Source organism: Eubalaena glacialis, chromosome X (genome assembly GCF_028564815.1).
Source record: "Eubalaena glacialis isolate mEubGla1 chromosome X, mEubGla1.1.hap2.+ XY, whole genome shotgun sequence".
Classification (NCBI taxonomy): Eukaryota; Metazoa; Chordata; class Mammalia; order Artiodactyla; family Balaenidae; genus Eubalaena; species Eubalaena glacialis.
Window position 1 is genome coordinate 137,638,158 of NC_083736.1, and position 24,519 is coordinate 137,662,676.

Below are 24,519 nucleotides of genomic sequence, written 5' to 3' on the forward strand. Positions count from 1 at the left end.
GGACTTTTGTTAGGGTCTGTTAAAGACAACTTCACTCATGTCGGTTCTTTTCTGTAATAACTCAACAGGTGAACTAAAGTGACGTCACCATCAGAGCGAGCACTCTGTCACTTTCACTGAACAGAAGGCAGAATTCAAAAAGCTCATAGAATGAGGACAGTGGGCATCTGTGGAAAAGGCTCCAGGGTCTCCCATGACTTAGAGAATTGCTAGAAAGGTGCCTTTTCCGGCCCAGGAGCTCGATAGAGGAGAACATAGGATGGCCCCACTGCAGAAAAAGCACACCTTGAGCTCTGAGTTTATTATCTTGGGCTTTGGGGACCTGGCTGAATTACAAATCTTCCTTTCTGGACTGTTTCTAATCATGCATCTTGTCACCCTAGCAAGGCACATGACTCTTGCACTCGTCACCCTCTTTGACTCCATGTATTTCTTCCTTCGCAAGCTGTCCACCATTGAAATCGGCTATATATTGGTCATCGTCCCCAGCATGCTGGCCAATTTCCTGTCCGGGAGCCAGCGGATGCCCTTCCTGGGCTGTGCCCTGCAAATGCATCTCTTCAGCGCCCTGGGCAGAGCAGTGTTTCCTCCTGGCTGCAATGGCTACGACCACTTTGTGGCCATCTGCATGCCCCTGCATTACACACTCGTCATCGCCAGGACCCTGTGGTTGCAGATGCTGGCTCTGGCGTGAGTCAGCGGATTTGCGCTCTCCCTCACCCTCACCACACTGATATCCTTCTTACCCTTTGGTCAGTCTCATGAGATCAATCATTTCTTTTTTTTTAAAATAATTAATTAATTAATTAATTTATGGCTGTGTTGGGTCTTCGTTTCTGTGTGAGGGCTTTCTCTAGTTGCGGCAAGCGTGGGCCACTCTTCATCGCGGTGCGCGGGCCTCTCACTGTTGCGGCCTCTCTTGTTGCGCAGCACAGGCTCCAGACGCGCAGGCTCAGTAGTTGTGGCTCACGGGCCTAGTCGCTCCGCGGCATGTGGGATCTTCCCAGACCAGGGCTCGAACCCGTGTCCCCTGCATTGGCAGGCGGATTCTCAACCACTGTACCACCAGGGAAGCCCGATCAGTCATTTCTTTTGTGGCATCCCCACTGTGCTGCTCCTGTCTGCCTGCTCATCCTGTTGATTCCCTTACTACTGATCCATTATCGCTGCCATCCTCAGAATCCACTTGGCTGCGGGCAGGAGCAAGGCCTTCTCCATCTGTGCTGGGCACCTGCTGGTCTCCCTTCTGCACTACGGCTGCGCAGTATTCATCTACATTCACCCCAAGTCATGCTATGCCCCAGAACAGGACAAAATTGTGTCCTTAATCTACACCAATGTCACTCCCATGCTCTACCCTATGATCTATAGTCTGAGGAACAAGGAAGTCAAGGGGGCTCTCAAGAGACTCCTGGAGAGCCACGACCAGACGAGGCCGGCGGTCCAATGCAAGGGGAGGGGGAAGAGGGGGTCCACGTGCAAGAGCCCAGTTGGTCATCTCAGTGCAGCCCTCACAACTCCAAGCCTCCTCCTGAGGGCTGTGCTGTGGTTCTGCGGGCGCCTGGACCTCACCACCCCCTTTCCCGCCGTCACAGGTGGAACAAACCCTAACGCTTTCTGAGATGGAGCAGCTCTGGGGTGTCAGTGAATGTTTCCCTGCCCCTTCGTGGACGATGACACCCGGCATCTGGAGCACCGTCAGACACTTCTCCGGCCAAAGAGCTAGAAGCACAAGGAGCTAGCTCCCAAGCCCAAATGAGGTAAAGGCGAGGGTGGAAAGGCAGAGCCAGCCCAGGAACCGTAACCCGCTCCACCCTCCTCCTGCGCACCCTCCGCACTGACGCACTTCCCGACCTACCCCGCTTCCAGCCTCTGGGCCAGCTGGCTCCTCCTCATCCTGTGATGGGTTAAAGGACCGCTCACTCCTGGCGGCCTTGGGGAGTGCCCGTGTGCTCACTCATTACCTAGGGCTGAAGTGGTTTGCTCTCTCCCTGACTGGCCTAGAGGCTCCTTGAAGGCAAGAACTGTGATTAACCTGTCACCCCGGCACCAGGCACATAACAGGTGTTCAATGAGCACTCACTGGACGCTGATCCCCGGTGAGCTCTGGCATAGGAACAGCTTCAGACTCTGGTTGCTAATGGAATGAAAGCCTTCAATATCCTGCTGAGCCTCTGTGATTCAGGGACTCAGGTCCGGCATTATGATCTCAAGAAAGTGTTTGCTGACTCCACTTCCACCCCACAGGCTGTGCGAAATGCCATGGATCCCTGCATCATAGCACTTAGCAGCAAATAATTCTTGAATGAATGAATGAGCACCTTGTGGGTACCAGGCACTGCACATAGCACTAGGGATACAACAAAGCATAAGACACAAAAGAGCTCACAAATTAGGCTGGGGAGTTAAGCACCTTATTTAAAAGACTAAAATAAAACAAATTATTTTTAAAATATACAATGGTTACGAGCTATTCTTTCATAGGAAGGAGTGGTTCACCCACCACCAAGCCTAGGAACACCCACATGCTGTTTAAAAGGATCAGGAAGGAAAGGGTCTGGGTCCTTGATGACCCTTCATTGGAAAACTCAACCACCACCATGATCACCTCCCTCTAGCCTTCGTATTCAGTCAACAATACACTTCCTCATAGTTTAAACCCCCAAAACCTTCCTCACCAAACCCCAACCTTGCCTACTCTCCTCAATTCATGGCTTCTACCACCTCCCTCATCATTCCTAGACGATGACCCCATCTCCTGCCACAAAGGGTCCCTCAGAGCCACCAGAGGGGCACCCCTCAATGGGAGTGGCAGATCTTGGAGGACAGGAACCATGTGGGTAATTTTTCCTCGTGTCCAGCCCTACTTGCTCTTTGGCCTGTGCCCTCAGACCTAGGAAAGGTCGGAGCCTGGAGGGGCAGGAGGGGGTGCCATTATGAAGTCCTTGCAGGGAACCCAGATGGCAACTCCAGGTTGATCAAAGTGAAGGTGGGGTGATCACTAGCTTCAGTGTATGTGGAGAGAGAACTGATGTGAAAGTCAGAGAGACAGCGACCAAAAAACCAGTAGCTGCTTGTTGCCAACGACATCCCGTTGCAACCCTACGTGGGCCCTGTGCTTCAGGGCCATGTGATACCCTTACGAAAGGGGTGCACGGGCACCCCTTTATTTGGACAAGCTTAGAGGGGTGCCTCTTCTTTTATCTCTTCAAGAAATATTATTTTCACTACTCTCACCCCTAAATCCTTCCTTATTTTCAAAATAAACTAGTGAAATGTTGACAAGTGTTGAAGCTGGGTGAAAGGTAGGTGGATTTTTAAAAATATTATCCTCTCTCCTTGTGTGTACATGTGAAATGTCCATAATAAAGACGTTAGGAAAGTCAAGGTACTGACTGGTCTCCCACCCTCGCCATTTATCTAAACTTCGCTCTTCCTTTAAGGCACAGCTCAGATGCCTCTTAGTCCCCGACCCCTTTTTAATGACCGCCTCGGTCGAGTTTGCACTTAAGGCGAGGGAATGTTGCTGACAGGAGAACAGCCTCGGGTTCCCGTCCACCACGGCCTTGCTGTGTGTGCACAGCACCAACCCACGTGTTCCTGTGCACGTGCGCACCCACACACGTGTGCGCACACAGACGTGCACACACACAAGGCCCTGGGTGGGCAGGGGTGCAGAGACAGGGGGTTCCATCACTCCCAGGCAGTGGGGTGGGAGTCTGGTGGCACAGGGGGCCCCAGGGAGGAGGGAGACCCTCTCCTGGGTGCTGTGGGACAGGACGTGGGTCTGTGCGGCTGGGGGGTGATCCTAGGTGACATGATGATAACCCACTGACCTGCCCAGGGAGGAGGGGTTCCCAGGGAGCAGGGGCACAGCAATCTGTCAGGTAAGAGATGATGCCACCCTGGTCTAAGGTGGCCTAGGGAGAGTGGCTCGGGATATTTAGGGGGATCGATCAGATGGAGGACAGAATAGAGGGCAGGAGGCTGTGGAGAGGCCTGTCATCAGGACAGTAAAGGAGGAAGAGGGACGCACTGGCAAGTGGGGGAAGCAGAGTGAGGGCGTGGGGGCCGGTTGGTGCAGGTCCTACAAGACATCTGGGTTTAGGTGGCTGTACTGACTTGAAGCTCAGGAATTCAAGAAAGACGCTGAGTATCTGGCAAAGAGATCCTTGTTGATTTAACCATTGACTTCCTTGAATTTATATGCCTGGGCCCTGTCACCTCTTAGCTTTAGTCATTACAGATTATGCTTAATATGTTTAAAATATACTTCCTCTATTCCAAACAAGTCTTCTCTGATTCAGAAATGCATAGGTCTTGACCGGTAACGCAGCCAGAAGTGCTTGGGCCAGGACTGGCGCCCCGGGGAGGAGGGGCTGTGACGTGCTGAGCACCTGCTGACTCCATAGCCGCGTGCCTGTGTGTGGTTTTTGTGTCTACGGACACACGTGCATATACACACACGTACTTGGAAGGGGTAGAAGAGCAAAATATTTCCTCGTGTGATACTGATGAAACGCTGCTAAAGCAAACTCTCAGTTGTCCTCTGGAGGAATAACTTTCCAGGTAGAGTAAGCATTATGTGTGGAACTGAGAAAGGGTTGCTTTTTGGAAACAGCTCAAAGTCACAAAGGCAGGCAGGGCTGTGCCGCACCGGCCCCATGGTGGTTAGCTGGGGCCCCAAGGCTCAGGGACCTCAGGGATATCATTACGGTCTTCCTAATTGCATCAAGAAAAGGTGCCAATTAGCAGCACTTTCGAAGGGAAGCTCGGCCTCCAATGAATTAAACAGGATAAGTAAAACTTTGGCAAAGTAGTTCACTGGGGAACTAATTAAAAGTTTTTCTAAACAACATCTCAATAAGTTTCTGAATTTTTTTTGGCTTTCAAATGTAACCCACGCTGTCAAAAATAGAGAAAATATAGGCAACTTCGGAAAAGAAAAATCAATCATCTCACTACTAAAGATAACCACGATGAAAATGTTGGTATATTTCAGGATGCAATGAGCTCATTTCTGTTTACTGTTGAGCACAGCGACTGGAACATCGTAATCACCCAATAAATGTGACTGGTTATTATTATACCATTGTTAGTAAGCTTGGCAAATGCTTTTCCCATGCAAGAATCAAAGTTCACCTAAATGTTCTTCTAGTATTTTCATTTTGATTTTATTGTGTGTATAACACATAAATACCTTCTCGTCACAAATAATTCATATAATATAGAAATATGTAGCATAAATGTGGATGTGTTGCTTCACAAATTCCCCCCCGCACCCCAAGGCTTCACTGAAACGTGTAACAATGGCTTAATACGTCCGTGCTCATTTACCCGCTCCTAGCTCATTTCAGTCAGTCACCGGTCACTCACTTGCACCTCAGAACCGTCCCTCCAAAGGAGAAGAGAGTGAGGCATTTATCCAGAGACTCCTGGCTGCATCAGCACAGAACCGTGTCCAGGGCTGCGACCTCCCCTGTACCTCCGGGCCTACCCTGTGCACCCGGCAGCATGAAGTCAGAGGGCGAGAGGGAGTGCAGGGCTCAGAGGCTCTGCGCGACCTGAGGTGGGACAGTGTCTATGGAAATACAAAGGCGCAGGAAGGAGCTCGTTAGCAGGTCAAAGCAGGGGTCTTCGTTTGTCACCCTGTCGGGCCTGGATTTTCCCTTTGATGGCATCTCAGTGTGACCCAGTCACGCCAAGCCTGGAGGTCCTCCTGGACAACACTCTTCATCCTCCGCATCCAGTCCTTCCTGAAATGGGTGACTCTGACCTGCTAACAGCTCTTTCCTTTGTTGTCTCTCGAATCCCTTCACCCACCTTCCCCGCTCGGCGTGCTCCTCTTTAGCACACCGTTATCCTTGCTCCCCAAGTATGTCAGCTCCGTGGGGAAAAGGCTTCCTGCCGGCTTCCTTCCCTGCTCCGTTCCAAGTTCCCAGAACAGTGCCGGGTGCAGAGACCCTCAGGGCGAATACTTGCCCAAGGAAGCTGCTCGAGGTGGGGAGGCCTCCACCCGCAGCCCCGGCACCTGACAAACAGAGGGGGAGCAGGAGCCAGCTTTGGAAAATGACATGTTTTTATTGCTATGTTTGCAGCGGCTTTTGAGCACAGTAAGGGTGTCCCCGCTGGACCGCCGCCCTCACCCGCCCCCCACCCCTCCAGCCCACGTCAGGGTGTGAGGGAAGCCTTTCTAGGGCCCCCTCGGCTGTCTCGGGCTCGGACGTGACACAGACGTGGGTTAAGTGAAGCTGCCACGCGGAGGACTTGAGACGTGGAAAGTGCGTCAGCCTTAAGCTCGCAGGTGGGAGCCGCGCGCAGGATCCCTGGGGCGGGGGACGGAGGCCCACCTCAGATCCCTGCCGCGGGGGCGCCCGGCCCAGGGCGCAGGGTGTGGGCCAGCCTGAGCATGCCGGGTGAGCGGCCCCAGGTCCGGATCCCCCAGCAGAGCCCTGCGTCGGCTCACCCTGCCGACCTGTGGGCAGAGCGGGGAGTGTGCGGACACCCACTGAGGTCCCCACCACGCACTTCTCCACCCCAGTCTGGGGCCAGGGACTACACGTGCGTACCCACACGACAGACTCACACACTCGACAGCTTGAAGCTTCTGTTTCGCCTATGAAAATGAGATCTATAAATTCACACTCCTTGGCTGGGGCAGAGGTGTAAGAGGGGCTGAAAGGGATGGGGCGTGGCAAGGAGAGGGACGTTGGGGTGTTTCTCTTAGAAATATACAAGCAGAAATCTCCTCAAGTTTTTATAAAATGTGCAAAATACAAGCCTCATTTGCCCACAGGCACGATTTACACCCGGTATTCACCTTGGCTAAGAAATAGAGATCTATGTCTACACCCTATGAACTCACGCACACATGCACTCAAGCTCACACAACTGATATTGGTGGCAATTGGCTCAGGAACTGAAGGTTCCCTTGCTGGCTGGCTCTCTAAGCTTCTAGAGTAGGGATGGGGAGAGGGGTCTAGCCCAGCTGAAATATTCGCCTTGGGTCTGCCGCCCCTCCCTCACCTGCCCCCTCCGCTCTCCAGTCCCCCCGTTTCCCGAGCTGCCACTGCTGCCCCTGGGGTGAGGGGCCACCCAAGGGTGTGCTGGGTAGAGCCTGGAGAGAGGCAGGCAGGGCCTGGTGGGGTCAGGTGAGACGTGACTGTAGCGGGCACTGGAGGGCGGGCGGCAGGGCCTGGGAAGCAGCGTGTGCACCAGCTTGGTTAAGGGGGGTGGGGGAGGCATCTATTTTTGGTGGGTTGTGATATTTTTGGCATTTTATTAAAAATGGAAAAAGTTATTTTAGTTATAAGCACTCTGGTGCTTCCTCCTCTCCCCCCACCCCCGGCAGACCCCGTAGGTGGCAGGGAAAGGCAAGCCCCTGGGGGGGTGGGGGGCTAGAGCAGGGGCTGCTATGGCTACGAGAGGGTGAGCTGGTGATGTGAGCCGGGGCACCTGTCACATGACGCTCTCCACCACCACCACCTTGCTGCTCTCAAGACATTGGGGTCAGGGTGGTCAGGCCCCTGACGTCCGAGTCCTGAGCTCTGTACTCCAAGTGGTGGAGACCCCACACGGGCTGCGTCAGGTGCTGCCAGCGCTGCGGGAGAGAGGGACACGTTGAGGCCCTGGGGAGGGGCACCTGCTTGTCCCTGGCCTCTCTCCACTTCCCGCCGCCTGCCACCAACTTGTGGCCCGGGGCCGCGCCCCTCCTGACCAGGCCCCGCTCCCTACGCTAGGGAAATAGGGTTCAGCGGAGGGCTGGGTGGCTGCTAGAACGGAGGCTAGGGACAGGCCTCTCCTCCGCCGCCACCACCTGAGCAAGGCCCTGGAGGGCCAACTCTCCTCCCGTACACCCCCCTCCGAGCTGGCCCAGAGGCTCCGGGCACAACGGGTCTGTCCCGGCGGGTGGGTGGGAGAAGGGGCAGGGCGCTCTGGAGGTCATGTCTCGACCCAACGGGAGGGAGGGGAGACGGGGTGCGGGGAACTGACCTCAGCCACAGTCCCCTTGGCCTTGAGGAGGCAGCCCAGGAGGTGGAGGGGCACACACAGCATGGAGGAGAGCGCGAAGCCCCAGCCCACAGCCTCGCCCCACCATGGGTACACGTAGGTGTTGTTGTAGACCAGCGGCTTGTAGTACACCGTGTTGAAGATGAAGATGCCCTGCGGGCCAGAAGCCTCGCGCTCAGCCAGCAGCCACCACTGCAGGCCCTTGGAGTCCCTCGCCCTGCCCAGCCTCTCCCGGCCCTTACCATGCACACCAGCGGGGTGAAGAAAGACCAGCACCATTTCATCCAGGGGCAAGGTCGGTACCCGATCATGCAGGCCACGTCGTCCATGAAGCGGTCGGCTCCTGGGGTAACGTGAGGCCGGAGGGCCGGAGCTAGAGACGCACCACCCATGACCGCGCCGCGCCCCCGGCTTGCCTGTCGGCCCAGACCTACCGTACACCCAGGCGATCACCACGCACTCCCAGAAGGCCTGCCAGAGCAGGGTGGTGCCGCTGGCTGAGTAGTAGTCAAACAGCTGGAAGACATACATCCCGCCCTGGGGATGGAGCCAGGTCAGGGAAGGTGGCAGCCGGCAGCCTGAGGCCAGGGGCCTCCCTCACCCTGCCCCCACTCACGTCGGTCACCATGGAGAGGTCAATGACAAAGCAGAGGGCGCAGCAGAGGGCCACGGAGATCTCTCTTTGGAAACGGAAGTAGTAGGAGGCCGGGAGGAGGTCCAGCAGGCCGGTGATGAAGCCTTCCACACCTACAAACTGTGGCCGGGCAACTCAGGCCGTGCCCCTGCCCCCACCTGCCATCTCCCGTCGCCCAGTGTGCCCTCTGCGCACCAGCCCCCCGCCCCCCCACCTCCCAGCCCTCTCTATTCTGCCCCCCTTTTGCAAACCTGGCTGTCGAGGCCAAGCAGCAGCAGCATGAAGAAGAACAGGGCAGCCCAGAGCGGGGCCACAGGCATCAGCGTGACGGCCCGGGGATAGGCGATGAAAGCCAGGCCAGGCCCTGAGGGGGAAGGGGCGGGGTGTGGACACCTGGAGCCCCCCACCCACATCCTGTCCCCCTCCACCCTGCACCACAGTACCAGAGTAATGGACGATGCCAGGGCACCCTGTGGCCAAGGGCCTTTCCACTTGTGTCGGGACACTGCCGGGCCACTCGAGCCCTCGTGTGTGTGTGTGCGTGTGTGCGTGTGTGCGTGCGCGTGCGCGCCATACCAGGGGCTGGAAGGTTCCCGCGAGCCCTTGGTAGACCTCTACCCATAAGAGTGGCGTGTCTGGCTCAGCCTTCTGGACCTGGGTTCCAGCAGCTACTGTGGCCACAGATCACCACTGACCCAGAAAAGGCCGACCTTTCCCTCTACAACACTCAGGCAAGCGTGAGGACATACCCCGAGGCCCCTGGATACAGATGGATGGGGGCTCGGGGCTCCACGTGGCCTGGCCTGAGATGGCTGAACAGCTGTGCCTCGCAGCTGCTCAGCCAGGCCTCCTGGCCCAGGGTGATGTGACAAATGGAGTTTGAATTGTTCTCATTTCTCAGAACGTCGTTCTGTGTGCGTTCGTGTACACGGTACGTTATGACAGCAGCTGCCGCTGCTCCGGAGGCCGGGCTGGGGCTTGGGGGGTCTTTACCTGATTCCGCCACCTTGGAGATGTGCACGCCCTGCTCTGTGGCCATGAAGCCCAGGATGGAGAAGACCACGAAGCCAGCAAAGAAGCTGGTCCCGCTGTTGATGAGTGCGAGGATGATGGCATCCCTGGGGGCAGAGGGGACCGTGTGGGCTGGTGAGACTGCCTGCTGCCCATGGGGCAGGCAGGGCAGGGGTGGCAGGGCTGTAGTGCCTACTTGTAGCAGTTGTTGTTGAAGCGATTGTAGCTGCCCAGGGCCGTGAGGGCCCCCAGGCCAATGGCGTAAGAAAAGAAAATCTGGGTCCCGGCATCTATCCATACCTGGAGGTGAGCGAGGGGAGAGCAGGTGTGAGGAGCCCCGCTAGGCTGGCCTGCTCCCGCACCGTGTCCCCCCGCCCGACCTCTGCCTCACCTGAGGGGACGCCAGCTTCGACCAGTCAGGCTTGAGATAGTAGATGATGCCGTCCACGGCTCCGGGCAGCAGCACCCCACGCACCAGCAGCACGACAAGGACCACGGAGGGGAACGTTGCGGTGAAATACACGACCTGGGGGGCGGGGGTGCTCAGGGGGGCCCTGCGGCACCCACCGCCCCCTCAGGCGCCCTCGGCCTGCGCAGGGCTGCCAGGAAGGCCACGGTCCCCGCCCCCCCCCCCCTGCTGGCCGGTGTGCTCAGTGGTGAGGAGGGAGGCCACCCAGCGGCACCCACTTCTACTCATCAGAGCCCCGACTCCTCCCAAAGGAAGCTGGGTGCTTGGCTGGGGCACCAGCAGCCCCACGGCAAGCACAGGTCAGCTGCACAGGGAGGGAGAGGCAGGGCCCTCCCCTGGCAGGGAGTGAGGCCGCAGCCCGCGGGTAGGTCCCACGCCTCCGGACTCCAGGTCCTCGTCTGCAGAGAGGTGGGGGTCCTTGGTGCCGGGGATTAGAACTCAGCCAGCCAGAGACAGAGGCAAGATCAAGACGACAGCAACGGCCTCTGCCTCCCACCCAAGCTGGGCCAAGCGGCTGCTCTGCGGACCCTGCTGGAATGGTCCCGCCCTCCAGAAACCCGGCCATGTCCCGCAAACGTCGGCACGCTGTCTTATTGTGTGTCTGTTCGCACAGTTGTCCCCGCAGCCTGACAGGGAGCCCCTGAGGGAGGGATGTGTCCAGGCTCCCCGCTGGGTCCCCCAGGGCAGACAGGCAGGTGAGAGAGACAGGCGGAGACCAGGTCTACCCAGACGGTCAAAAACTGACTCAGAGCCAGAACCGAGAGAAACTGGAAGGGAGGGAAGGCGAGCCAGGGGTGCCCCCCACCCCAGGGACGGGGCAGCCGCTGCCGGGGCCTCTCCCCCTCCACTCGGGAGGGAAGGCTGCCGGGCCTGGAGGTGCAGGGTGGAGAGGACTCTCCAGCCAAGGGGTGGAGATCAAGTGGCCCGGACTGAAGTCCCTGCCCCTCCTCGGGCTCTGGCCCTGGTCCAGTCTCCTCCCGTTGCAGCAGTGGTCGCTGGCAGACACCCACACACCCCCAGGCAGTGCTGCCCCCAGCCCTGCCGTCACCCCGGCTGTACCTTTCCTGTCGACTTGACCCCCTTCCCGACACAGAAGTAGACCAGCACCCAGCAGGCCAGCAGACACAGGGTCACCTCCCAGCTGAGGGCCCCCGGAACCTCCAGCCCCCCGGAGAGCCGCAAGACTTTGTTCCTGGGGGAGGGAAAGCCCATGAGGGCTGTGCCAGCAAAGGGCCAGGAGACTGGGGGTGGCCCTGGGGTGGCGCCCCCCGCCCCCCCCGCCGCCGCAGACCTTGAGTCCAGCCGGTCTCCCCCATGCACCTGGCCGGCCCGGGCCAAGCCTGCAGCCTGGAGTCGCTGCAATCTGTGTCCCCGGAGCCTTGGAGCCGCTGGCGGCCCGGCCCCACGCCGTCCCCAGCGGGCCCAGCAGCAGTCCCCCCGCTTCCCTCCCCAGGCGGGCAGGCACCGCCCGCTCCGCATCCCTGGCCTCATCCCCCCAGGGCCGGGCCCCGACACACGCACGCGTGCACCTGCACGCACACGCACGCGTGCACACGCACACACATGCAGACTTGAGCTACGTGTGGGAGACCAGAGGGCTGGCCGGGCCTGGCCCAGAGGCGCCCGGCTCCCTTCCAGAAGTTGATGACAGGGACCTGCACTCAGCAAGCTGGTCACACGTGAGGGTGGCCCGGCTGGCACCACCACAGACTTAGAGGTGCACGGCGATTGCCTGGGGTTTGCCGGTTTGCTGGGAAGCAGTCACGTGCCCAGAGGCCTCGCAAGCGTGACATCCGGGGAATGGCGGCGGGGCCTGTTTGCGCAGGCTCTCTGGGCGCCCCAGTGACGTCACCCGCTGAGGGGTGGAGCTTCCTGTGGGGGCCTCGTTCCCTCAGAAGCTCGTGCTGGGCGTGGAGGGCAGAAGCGAAGTCTGAGGCAGCATGGAGGCCGCAGACCCAGGCGGCGGCCGCGGTGGCGGCCGCGTGGCGGGAGGTGCTGAAGGCGCAGGCGGCCCAGATGGCCCCAGAGGTGTCGCAGAACAGGGTGGAGATCCACAGGACGTGCAGCTGATGGGTGCTCCTGGGCCGAGCGGAGATGCTTTGCCCCAGGGGCTCAGACGCATGTTGCTGTGGCCTCGTGCCCGCGCCGGCCGAGGGCCCGGTGGCCACCCCGCGCCGCGCCCAGGTAGACATGTCGTGCTGAGACCGGGTGGAGACGTCGCGCCGGGACCGGGTGGACACGCCGCGCTGGGACCGGCTGGACACGCCGCGCAGGGACCGGGTGGACACGCGGCGCCGGGACCGGCTGGACACGCCGCGCCGGGACCGGGTGGAGACGACGCGCCGGGACCGGCTGGACACGCCGCGCCGGGACCGGGTGGACATGCCGCGCCGGGACCGGCTGTACCCGCCGCGCCGGGACCGGCTGAACCCGCTGCGCCGGGACCGGGTGGAGACGACGCGCCGGGACCAGGTGGGCACGCCGCCGCAGGGCTGGGTGGGTTTGTCGGGCCCGTGGGCAGAGGACCCGGAAGCCAACTGTTCCAGTTGTATCTTGTTTGAGGAGAGGCCGGGGGACGCGCCTTCGGGAGGCAGTGGAAGGGGGAGAAGGGGGTCAGCCCGGGGATGTGAAGGGGTGGGGGGAGGGGCACCAAGACCGTTGGAGGCGCTGGCCTGGGGGGAGGGGCGGCGGGGGCCGGCGGGGGCCGGGAGAGGTGGTGGGGGGAGACGGCCTGAGGGACCCGAAGGGAGGGGAGCAGACCTGGAAGGGCCGAGACGAGTGAGAGCGGCCTGAGGGGACGCAGGCCTGCGGCACAGGCCAGGTCGGGAGACGGTTCCTTGACCGCGGTGCCGCCGGCTCCTTCCCGGTGCCCCTCCGGTGGCCCGTGGAGGCCGAGAGGGCCTGCCGGCCCCCGGCGCCACCTGCCCAGCCCCACCGAGGGGCGGTGTGGAAGGAGCTCGCAGCGTGCGGCAGCACCCTAGCCGTGTTAGTTCTCCGAGGGGCCCCGGTGGGGGGCGGTGGCAGGTGGCCGGGCTCGTTCGGAGAGTGAATTGGAGACCCCCAGAGGCGAGGTCTGAGGACGTAGACGGGCGCGCCGCGCGCGAGCCGGCACCCGCTGAGGGGGCACAGCATTAGGCACACAGTTACCACATTTAACTTGATTTCCTTTTGCCCTTCCTTTTAGCCCAGTGAGTGCTGAGGACCCTGGCCGACTCCGAATTTCCATCACTTCCTGTCTCAACCAGCCTTCCCTGTTGGTTCGGACCATGCAGCGCTTTGTGCCCCACGTTTTCACTAAGCCCGGGCCAGGAAATGGGGCGTAGGACCAACCTAGCGTCTCTTCCCAGGCGGGGCGTCCCTCCCCAGGGCGTTGTTTCCTACACTAGTTGCCACTTTATTATGGGGCCCTAATTGTTTGCTTGTATTGGTCTTGGGCACTCTTGGCCCTGTTGTTTCCCTGTTGCTTCCCTGTTGCTGGAGGAGGAGAATGCTGAAATGTTTGTTATGGCCGAAAATAAAACTGAACTACTATTCCATGTCTGAGTATATTTTCAGGTACTGCGCCTCCATGGTTTCTTGCTTTGTCCTTGGTTTCAAGGGAAGGTTCTGGGCTTCAGATATTCTAGTAGTACAAGGTAATTGAAGACACTTTAGGAAATGGAAGAAAATTAAAATGCATTATGTCCTGTCATTCAGCGTTAACTACTATCAGTATTTTTGGAATATTTTTACTTTTATACTTGCATTTATATATAACAATAATATAATGTAATTTTTGCAAGTTCATGGTTAATTTTTTTCCCGAATTATTTTCATTTAACATATGAGCTTCTTTTCTTTCTAAAATTTCTTCAAAAACATGTACGTGGTTGCATAAAAGAAGTACTATAAGTGTTAAACATTTAATACGTTTCCATTTTTCCCTATCATAAGTAACAAGTCAGTGGAATTCTTCTGTGTAAGTCTTTGCCTGACTGGTTATGTCCTCAAGGTAGATTCCAAAGGGTAGAATTACTGAGGTAAAAATGTACTTTTCTATTGATTTTTGAAGGCTGTTGGTGTACAGTACATGGTTGCTGCTCAGAAAGTGTGCCCTCCCACCAGAATTCTAGTTTGCCCACCACCTTGTACCAGTAGGTCTGATTCCTGCCGAAATAAAAAGCTTAGTTTGCAGGAGAAGATCAAACAACCCAGAAACACTAGAACTGGAACTTTGTGGCCTATTGACCTTGTTTCAGACCAGTGAAGAAAAGTTTTGGGACAATTAGTTAAGTCTTTGGGGTAGGAGTTAGCCCCCTCTAATGTATAGTGTTTCCTGCAACCTCGCTAAATTCGCTTATAGTTTTAGTAGCTCTTCTGTGAATTACATCATATTTTCTACATACATGATCAGGTGGTCTGCAGATAAGGTAGTTTTACTTTTTCCTTTCCAATTGGGATGCCTACTTGTGATTGATTTCTCTTCTAATGGGATTGGATTTTCCTGCTGCTTTTCATGCCTGGTGATTGTATACTGGATGCCAGACATTGTGAAATTTTACCTTGGATGCTGGATATTTGTGTTCCCAAACATATTCTTGAGCTTTTTTCTGGGACTCTGTTAAGTTACTTGGAAACAACTTAATCCTTTCAAGTCTTCCTTTTGGTGAGAACAGGGCAGGTTTTAGTGTAGGAATAATTTAACTAATTAACAACCTCCAATTTTTGTTAGAAACAAAGACTTTTATACTTCATCAGTTTGAGTGTTAGTAAATTTATCGGGACATTTATTTGGCATTTTATATTGAAGTTTAAGCTATTTTTACCCTTTGGCCCACCTTTGGGAATCTATCATAGAGAAACTCTTGCATATGCAAACAAGGCAAAATTAACCAGAATGTTAATTATAGCATTGAGTAAAAAAACTTCAACTGAGTAAAGATTCAGTAAATTACAGTAAGCCCATCCTAGTGGAAAACCGTGTGGCAGTTAGAGAAAGAGCAAGGTAGATAGCTGGGTACTAAGAAAGAGATTAAAACAAGTTGAGAATCTCTGCGTGGTATGGTATGTTCTCTGTATGGTATGTTCTGTTCTCACAGTGTGCTGCCACCATGTGAATGTGTGGGGATATGCATAGTAACTACCTAGAGTGAGCCACCTCCACTGCCAGGAATGCTCATCTCTAGACATTAGCATTAGGGAAAGAAACTTCCACCGTGTAAATTTCACACGTATGTATTGTTTAAATATTTTCATCACGTATGTATTACTTTTAACATAAGTATTTTTATTTTGGGAAAATAAAAATACTGTTCTATTAGATTAAGCAATAATCTTTCCTAGTCTTGTTCCTTTAAAACATTGGAAATTGATTTTGAATTTGATGAAAAGTCTGCACCACTGTAGAGGACATCTATGGGTTTTGTCACCTAGCATCCGCTTCCCTTCTCTTGGTACTGGTATCGTCATGTCACGCTAGAAAATCTCCCCTTTCCTTTTCTCTCGGCCATTATGGTTCTGATAGAGTTGACTTCACCTCTGATTCCAGGGGTGGGCATGTGGCTCAGGCCTGGCCAATCGGAGCACTGCTTTCCTGCGGCCGTGGTGATCCCATCCAACCAGTGACACTTTTGGGGCTGCAGGGGAGGCAGGCTGGCAATGGACAGAGGGGAAGCTAGAGCAAGAAGACAGATCTCAGAGAACCGAGTCCTGGATCCAGCCATGCCTGAAGACAGGAACTACCTCTGTACATTTCAGTTACACAGACCCAGCAATTCTCCCTTTGGCTTAAGCCAATGTGGATATTTTTGGTTGTTTTTGTTCTACTCAGTTCCAAACCCTCCAAGGGGCTCCCTGTCAGAGTTGAAAACAAAGCCTTACAGTGGCCTGAAAAGTCTACGTGATCCAGCCTGTATCCTCTCTGGCTTCATCCCTTCCCCTTCCCCCTTGCCTATTTGAATCCAGCCACACAGGGCTCTTTGCCCTTTATGAAAAACGAGGCCCATTCATTCCTGCCTCAGGGCCTTTGCACTGGCCTTTTCTTTTCTAGAACTCTTCATCCAGAGTTCACCTGGATTACTGAAATGTCACCCGCTCAGCGAGGCTTTGCTGGCCACCCTAGTTGAAATTGCATCCCCCTTTCTCCTCACCTGCATTACTTAAGAGGTGTGGGGGGTTAGATGTAGGTAAATGCATCATGATGGAGATACAAGTGGGACAGCAAGGAGTTCCAGATTTTAAGGAGTTTGGGTGCAGTGAAACCACTGAAGAGTGTTGAACTGAGCTGCAATGTGATCTGCCTTTTTAAAACAGCTCTTTCCAGCTCCTCCTTGAGAGTAAGCTGAGGGAGGCCAGGGCAGGATGCAAGTGAAGTTGGCAAGATGACAGTGGGAACACATGTTTACATATGGATACGTGTAGGTGGAGTTAAATGAAATAAGTAGGTGTTTGGAGGAATAAATAGCAAGGAGGGCAGGGGTGATCACAAGACCTGGGCACAAGGGCTGGAGGCTGGGGGCTCAGTCCTTGGGCTGATACACCTGCTACACCCACACCTTGCCTCCCTTGGTGAGTTCATCCAAGCTGACGGCTTTAAATAGAAGCTATATACGCTGCTATCTTCCAAAGATCTATCTCCAGTGCAGACCACTTTCCGGAACTCCAGACCCCCATATCCAACTTTCAACTAGACATCTTTACTTAGATGTGAAATAGACACATCAAATCAACATGTCCAAAAGTGATCTCCTCTATTCCAGTGTTCAGCCATAACAATAATAGTGCTGAGCGAAATAGCATAAGCTACAGGAACCTGAAAAAAACAAACACACGTTTTGAAAAATATATGTTTTAAAATAAACGCTGCGATTTCAAATTGGTGATTATCTTCATACACAGGATGGGATGTTAGAATCAGAGCTTCTTAAGCAAGAAGGGACCCTGGTCCCTTTCTCCAACCTCTTCCTTTTACAGATAAGGAAACCAATTTGCAGGACTCTTGTGTCTTCCTAGCCCCCACTAAATAGCAACATTATGTCCATGCCATTGCTTACAGAAATGGTATTATATTATTCAGTAAAGTGATATGGATAATAATAATAATGATAATAATAATGATAATGATAATAATGATAATAATCAAGTATGATTCAATGGTATCACCACCTCCCAAAGTCAGAAATTCAGCTCCTAAGGGGTCTACATAGGACCCGCTCAACGTGGTGCCAACACCATTGCCAGGAGTCCCTCCTCACTGGGAGCCAGAAATGGGTTAAGGTAAAAAGCCGTGATGTTAGTGTCCCTACCCTGAACCCTCCTACTCCAAGCTGCGCCTCCCAGGGTGCATGTACTCTTTGGCAAACGTGCCTGCCACTCTGTCAGATAAAGACCTGAGAGTGAAAAAGCTGATGACACTGTGAAGTTGAGATTAGCCCCAGAGACCCTCCAAAATGCACAGTTCCTCACAGGGTGTTCCACTGTTTGAACTGGGGACACTTTTTAGCACCCAGTTCCATCCGTAGACTCTGCTGTGCTAAGAGCAGCCTCAAGGTTCAGAGAACTCTCCAACTACGTTGGACAGTTTTAGGCAACTTGTTCCCTCTGCATCCTGCCTTATTAAATTTGCTTTGGTAAAAGCATTCAGGCAGACTCCTAGAAAATGATCTCCTTTTACTTCTATCCACCCAAGTGTGCCCTACATCATCTTCCCCATCTCATCTGCTAAGAAAGTGTTCCAGGACAAAGGCCCATTATTATGCAGCTGGGTGGGGGTCAAAAGGCTGCATGCATGAGACTGCTTTCCCAACACTATAGCTAGCATCATATTTTTTCTTAATAAATTTATTTATTTAATTTATTTATTTTTGGCTGCGTTGGGTCTTCGTCGCTGCACGTGGGCTTCCTCTAGTTGCGGCTTGCGGGGGCTACCCTTTGTTGTGGTGTGTGGGCTTCTCATTGCGGTGGCTTCTTTTGTGGCGGAGCATGGGCTCTAGGTGCGTGGGCTTCAGTAGTTGCAGCACACGGGCTCAGTAGTTGCGGCGTGCGGGCTTCGTTGCTCTGCGGCATGTGGGATCTTCCCAGACCAGGGCTCGAACCCGTGTCCCCTGCATTGGCAGGCGGATTCTTAACCACTGCGCCACCAGGGAAGCCCTAGCATCATATTTAAGAGTGAAAAACAGAATGTTTTTCCTGTAAGATCAGAAACGAAGGGAGTGAAGTCATGAAAATGGTGAAATAGGAGTTTTCTACTGTCTCCCCGCCTTAAGAACATAAATTTTGACATGCATCCACAGGCAAGAATACCTTTGCAGATGTCCTGGAGACCAGCAGAGAAGTTTCAGCATGCTGTTGGAGCAAAAGAAATCCAAGATTGGATGCACTGACGAGGGTAAGAGGAACCTTTCACTTTGCCTGTGTCTCTCCTCTCCCAAGGCAGCACAGCTCGGTGCCATGAGAAACCATGTCAGCCAGTGATTTCTCCCACAGGGAAAAGTGGGAACACGTGAGTGAGGACCTGGCTTCTCCAGCTGTGTGTGACACTGCCAAAGAGCCCCACTTCTTTCTCATCCCGTCCAGAATACGGAGTGTGCCGCATGACTGGGGAGCAGGGAGCAACAGTACTCAGGGTTCTTGGAAGGCATAATAGGGATGTGGAACCTACTAAACACATCAGAGACTCAATCAGGAAGCCAGCCCGTGAGCTTCTAGGGATGCCTCACTTGTGGACACCCCCAAGTGACCCATGGGCACCCCCAATGCTCTGCTGACCTCACCCACACACATCCCACCCCATGTTTAGCTCCCTGGGCATGCACCTGAGGGCAGCAAGTGTGAGCCTTTGTAGACAGCTGGGGAGCATGCACAGAAAGCTGGCCAGGCTCTGTGGGATTGAGAGAAAGCATGCAAGATTGAGCATTTAGCATTGCCCTAGGGAAAACAAACAAAAGAGTGTCAGCACCCAGTGTGGCTTTTGTGAGAAGTCATCAATCTTAGTAATTCCTCCCAAGAGGAAACAAGAGGTGTGGATCAGGAGCATCTACAGAAAAGGTTTGAGAAAACCTCAGAATCCCTAACAGGGTTGATGAAATGTATTTCTCTCCTGAAGCCAGTCAGTCAAGACTGAAGGAGGTGACTACTTCTTCAAATGTGAAGACACCGGTGCAAGACATGAGAAACCAAGGAAACATGACACCACCAAAGGAACATAATAATCTTCCAATAACTGACGCCAAAGAATGGAGACCTGCAATTTGCCCAATAAAGAGTTCAACACAGTTGTTTTCAGGAAGCTCAGTGAGTTGCAAGGAAACACAGAAAGACAATTCAACAAAATCAGGAGAAAAATACATGAACAAAATGAGAAGTTTAACAGAGAGATAGAAATCATAAAAAAAGAACCAAACAGAAATCCTGGAGCTGACGAATACAATGAATGAAATGAAAAATGCAATACAGGATGTCAACAGCAAACTTTATCAAGCAGAAGAAAGAGTCTGTGAAGTAGAAGCCAGGTCACTTGAGGTTATCCAGTCAGAAGAGAACAAAGAAAAAAAGAATGAAAAAGCGTGAAGAAAGCCTACATAAAATATGGGAAACCAAATTGAAAAACTTTTGGCTGGCCTAACAATAAGGAAAGAGATAAGACTCAAATCAAATTATAAGTGAAAGAGGAGACATTACAACTGATACCACAGAAATCCATAGGGTCATAAGAGACTGCTGGAAATGACTATATGCCAACAAATTGGATAACCTAGAGGAAATGAATAAATTCCTAGAAACATGCAACTTACCAAGACGAATCATGAAGAAATAGAAAATATGAAAAGACCGATAACAGTAAGAAGACTGAATCAATTAGAAGATGTGATACACACACACACACACACACACACATACACACACACACACACACTGGAATATTATTCAGCCATAAAATGGAAGGAAATTGTGCCATTTGCTACAACATGGATGAATTTTCAGGGCTTTATGCTAACAGAAATAAGTCAGACAGAGCGGGGCAAGTACTGTACTGTATAATCTTACTTATATGTGGAATGTAAAAAGGTGGAACCTATAGAAACAGAGAGTAGAATAGTCCTTCTTAAGGACAATGGGCAGTAGACAGTTCAAAAACAACCAAGCACTCAATAACACAAGGCATCCTGAACAGGACAGGTGCCTTGAGACACCTCAGGAAATGGAAATAAAAGCAAAAATAAACAAATGGGACCTACGCAAACTTAAAAGATTTTCCACAGCAAAGAAAACCATCAACAAAACAAAAAGTCCACCTACTGAATGGAAGAAAATATTTGCAAATGGTATGTCCGATGATGGTTTTTTCAAAAAATTTTTATTGGAGTATAGTTGATTTACAATGTTGCATTAGTTTCAGGTGTACAGCAAAGTGAATCAGTTATACATATACATATATCCACTCATTTTAGATTCTTTTCCCAGGTAGGCCATTACAGAGTACTGAGTAGAGTTGCCTGTGCTATACAGTAGGTCTTTACTAGTTACCTATTTTATATATAGTAGTGTGTATCTGTCAATCCCAATCTCCCAGTTTATCCCTCCCCGCCCCCCGCCCCCGCTTACCCCCCTGGTAACCATAAGTTTGTTTTCTACATCTGTGACTCTATTTCTGTTTTGTATATGAGTTCATTTGTACCATTTTTTTACGATTCCACGTATAAGTGATATCATATGATATTTGTCTTTCTGTGTCTGACTTACTTCACTTAGTATGACAATATCTAGGTCCATCCATGTTGCTACAAATGGCATTATTTCATCCTTTTTTATGGCTGAGTAATATTCCATTGTATATATACATATATACCACATCTTCTTTATCCATTAACTGTTGATGGACGTTTGGGTTGCTTCCATGTCTTGGCTCTTGTAAATAGTGCTGCTATGAACATTGGGGTGCATGTATCTGCTCGAATTAGAGATGGAAGGGACACCCCCTGGAGGAGGGTAAGACTTTGAATGGCTAGTGTTGGGGAGAGAGTGGGTGTGTTTTATCTGTTTGGAGGAGAGTTGCATCATGGGAGACAGGAGACTGACGTTGGCAATATTGTCTGAAAACCTACATGATGGACTAATACACGGAAAGCACTTGAAACAGCGTATGGCACATAGGAAGTGCCAGCTATTACTACGGAGTCCAGTAGCCAGAGGGTTGACCCTGCTGGGTTCTGTGGCTTGGCCCCTCGCCTTCTACTCCAACCTTCATCCGGTGAGCACTGTTCTACGGCACAACTGTTCTTACATATGTCTCCCCAAACTGACAGGGAGCCCCTGAGGGAGGGATGTGTCCAGGCTCCCCGCTGGGTCCCCCAGGGCAGACAGGCAGGTGAGAGAGACAGGTGGAGACCAGGTCTACCGAGACGGTCAAAAACTGACTCAGAGCCAGAACCGAGAGAAACTGGAAGGGAGGGAAGGCGAGCCAGGGATGCCCCCCACCCCAGGGAAGGGGCAGCTGCTGCCGGGGCCTCTCCCCCTCCACTCGGGAGGGAAGGCTGCTGGGCCTGGAGGTGCAGGGTGGAGAGAACTCTCCAGCCAAGGGGTGGGGATCAAGTGGCCCGGACTGAAGTTCCTGCCCCTCCTCGGGCTCTGGCTCTGGCCCAGTCTCCTCCCGTTGCAGCAGTGGTCGCTGGCAGACACCCACACCCCCCCCAGGCAGTGCTGCCCCCAGCCCTGCCGTCACCCCGGCTGTACCTTTCCTGTCGACTTGACCCCCTTCCCGACACAGAAGTAGACCAGCACCCAGCAGGCCAGCAGACACAGGGTCACCTCCCAGCTGAGGGCCCCCGGAGAGCCGCAAGACTTTGTTCCTGGGGGAGGGAAAGCCCATGAGGGCTGTGCCAGCAACGGGCCAGGAGACTGGGGGTGGCCCTGGGGTGGCGGCCCCGCCCCCCCCGCCGCAGCCCTTGAGTCCAGTCGGTCTCCCCCATGCACCTGGCCGGCCCGGGCCAAGCCTGCAGCCTGGAGTCGCTGCAGTCTGTGTCCCCGGAGCCTTGGAGCCGCTGGCGGCCCGGGCCCACGCTGTCCCCATCGGGCCCAGCAGCAGCCCCCCGCTTCCCTCCCCAGGCGGGCAGGCACCGCCCGCTCCGCATCCCTGGCCTCATCCCCCCAGGGCCGGGCCCCGACACACGCACGCGTGCACCTGCACGCACACGCACGCGTGCACACGCACACACATGCAGACTTGAGCTACGTGTGGGAGACCAGAGGGTTGGCCGGGCCTGGCCCAGAGGTGCCCCACTCCCTTCCAGAACTCGATGACAGGGACCTGCGCTCAGCAGGCTGGTCACATGTGAAGTTGGCCGGACTGGCACTGACACAGACTTCGAAGTGCACGGGGCTCGCCTGGGGTTTGCAGGCTTGGCTGGGAAACAGTCACGTGCCCAAAGGCCTTAGGAGGTGGGCGCGGGTCTGTTTGGACATGCGCACTGGGGAGCTCCAGCCACACTAAGGGGAGGAGCGTCACCTGGAGGCCTCATGGCTAAGCCGCTTACGGGGTGTCTGGGCCCGAGGTAGGCCGGTTAGCGGGACCAGACCCTGTGGGTGTCTGTTTGCGCAGGCTCATTGGGGTTACACAGCGCTCTGAGGTGTGGAGCTGCATAAGGGGGCGCCCGTTGGCTGGAGGGCCTGCAGGCTCTGTCGGTGGGAACCAATCACGAGTCAGGAGGCGTTACCAGGGGTCTGTGTGCGCAGGCGCTCTGGGAATCCCGAGTGGCAGGGGGCGCTAGGGGGTTGGGTTTTGTGAGGGAGCGTTTTGTTCTTCCCCAACTCGTAGGGAGGGTGGAAGCGGTTCTAGATGGAGTCTGAGGCAGATGGTGGAGGAGCCGTGAGGGCAGCAGACGAAGGCGCAGGTGCCGCGGCCGTTGCAGCGGGAGCAGCATGTGGTGGCCAGGGTGACCCCGGTGACCCAGTCAATCCTGGCGACCCTGGAGACCCTAGCAACCCTGGCGTCGCAGGAGAGGCAGGTGGCGCAGCCGGTGGCCTTGTGCAGATCCAGCGGGCAGCCCACGCAGCAGGGCCACGTAGAGACGCAGCACCCGGGGCCGGAGGTCCGGGTCAGCAGGCGCTACAGTGGTATCCTTTTGCAGGAGCCCCAGTGGGCCGGGCGGCCAGGGGCTGGGCTGGAGGTGGTTTGGGGGGAGGGGCTGCAGGCGGTGGGGCCTGAAGTGTAGAAGGAGGGAACGCTGGGCGGCTGGAGGGTATGGGCCAGGGGTGGTCTGGGCTGACGGGATGGTGGTGGGGAAAACCAACCTGAGGGAAACCGGAGGGTAGGGGTGGTGATGTCCAGGGTGGCCTCGGTGTATAGGGTGGGAGGTTGTGGACGGCCTAAGGGGTGGTCTGGGGGGGAAGCCGGGGGATGGGGGGTGAAGGCGGGTCTCAGTGAGGAGGAAGCCTGACGCACAGGCGAAATCAGTAGTGCGGATGGTGCCTTAACCGTATCTCCACCAGCACCCTTACCGTGCTTTTCCCAACGCCCACGGACGCGGCGATCGCCCACCGGTTCCTGACTGTATACTTTCGAGTCCCACCGCCCATTCAGAAGGAGCTCGACGTGGAGGGCAGCGTCCTGGCCATGTCGGTTCTAGAGGGTGCTGGGGGGGGGGCGGTGGTGGCAGGTGGCCAGAGCCAGGCTCAGCCCCGGTGGAGCTGTAATGGAGGGTTAAGCCTAAAGAAGAAGTGTGCTGCTCTGGGATTGTCGGTGTGGGGGGACAGGGAGGCACGTGCTCTTCCCCACGCACTTGAATTTTATTTTTCCCTCCCTTTTAGGCGATTGACTGCTGAAGACCTTGGCCAACTGCGAACTTCCATCACCTCCTGTCTGAACCTGGTTTCCCGGGTGGTTCAGATCATCCAGCGCATGGTGCCCCCCTTTTATGTTATGCCTCAGCAGTCCACAGGGGGCTAACGCTAACTTATGTGTCCTGTCCTTGGCGTCCTTCCCGAGGGCATTGCTTTCTTCAGTGGTCAGCACTTTGTTGTTGCGGCTTCGTCTTTTGCCTGTACTGGCCCTTGGGCGCTCAGGGTCCACGTATTTCGTTTGGTGATTAAATGTTAACTGCAGAAAATACACCTGAGCTGCTGTTTTGTGTCTGAGTTTAGTTTTAGCTTCTGCAGCTCCTAATATTCTTGCATTTGTCCTCAGGTTGGAGGGGAGGTCTGGGATTCAGCTATTCAAGTAGTACACGTAATTGAAGACAATGTAAGAAGTGGAACAAACAGAAAATTGTGTCCTGCCATCCAGTGTTGATTCTGGAACATTTTCTTAGTTTTATAGTTACATTTTTATATTAACATATAACGCCCGAATACTAAGTAGGAATTTGTGGCTTACCGACCTTGTTTCAGATCTGCAAAGAAAAGTGCTGGGGCAGTTGGTTAA

The 24,519-nt window shown here is 54.4% G+C and overlaps 1 protein-coding gene and 1 pseudogene across 1 annotated transcript; one reads left to right on the plus strand and one right to left on the minus strand.

Annotated features, from left to right (window-relative positions):
- The first annotated feature begins 259 nt into the window (after positions 1–259).
- Positions 260–5,618, plus strand: LOC133081955 (olfactory receptor 10K1-like; annotated as a pseudogene).
- Positions 5,619–7,389: 1,771 nt separating this feature from the next.
- Positions 7,390–11,615, minus strand: LOC133081956 (sodium- and chloride-dependent creatine transporter 1-like). Its single transcript, XM_061178262.1, is given in 12 exon segments — positions 7,390–7,497; positions 7,499–7,600; positions 7,993–8,163; positions 8,253–8,353; positions 8,445–8,547; positions 8,612–8,764; positions 8,896–9,008; positions 9,638–9,762; positions 9,852–9,955; positions 10,047–10,181; positions 10,621–10,845; positions 11,184–11,615. Coding segments are annotated over 12 exon segments (1,803 nt in total). The 3' UTR covers positions 7,390–7,458.
- Positions 11,616–24,519: the final 12,904 nt, after the last annotated feature.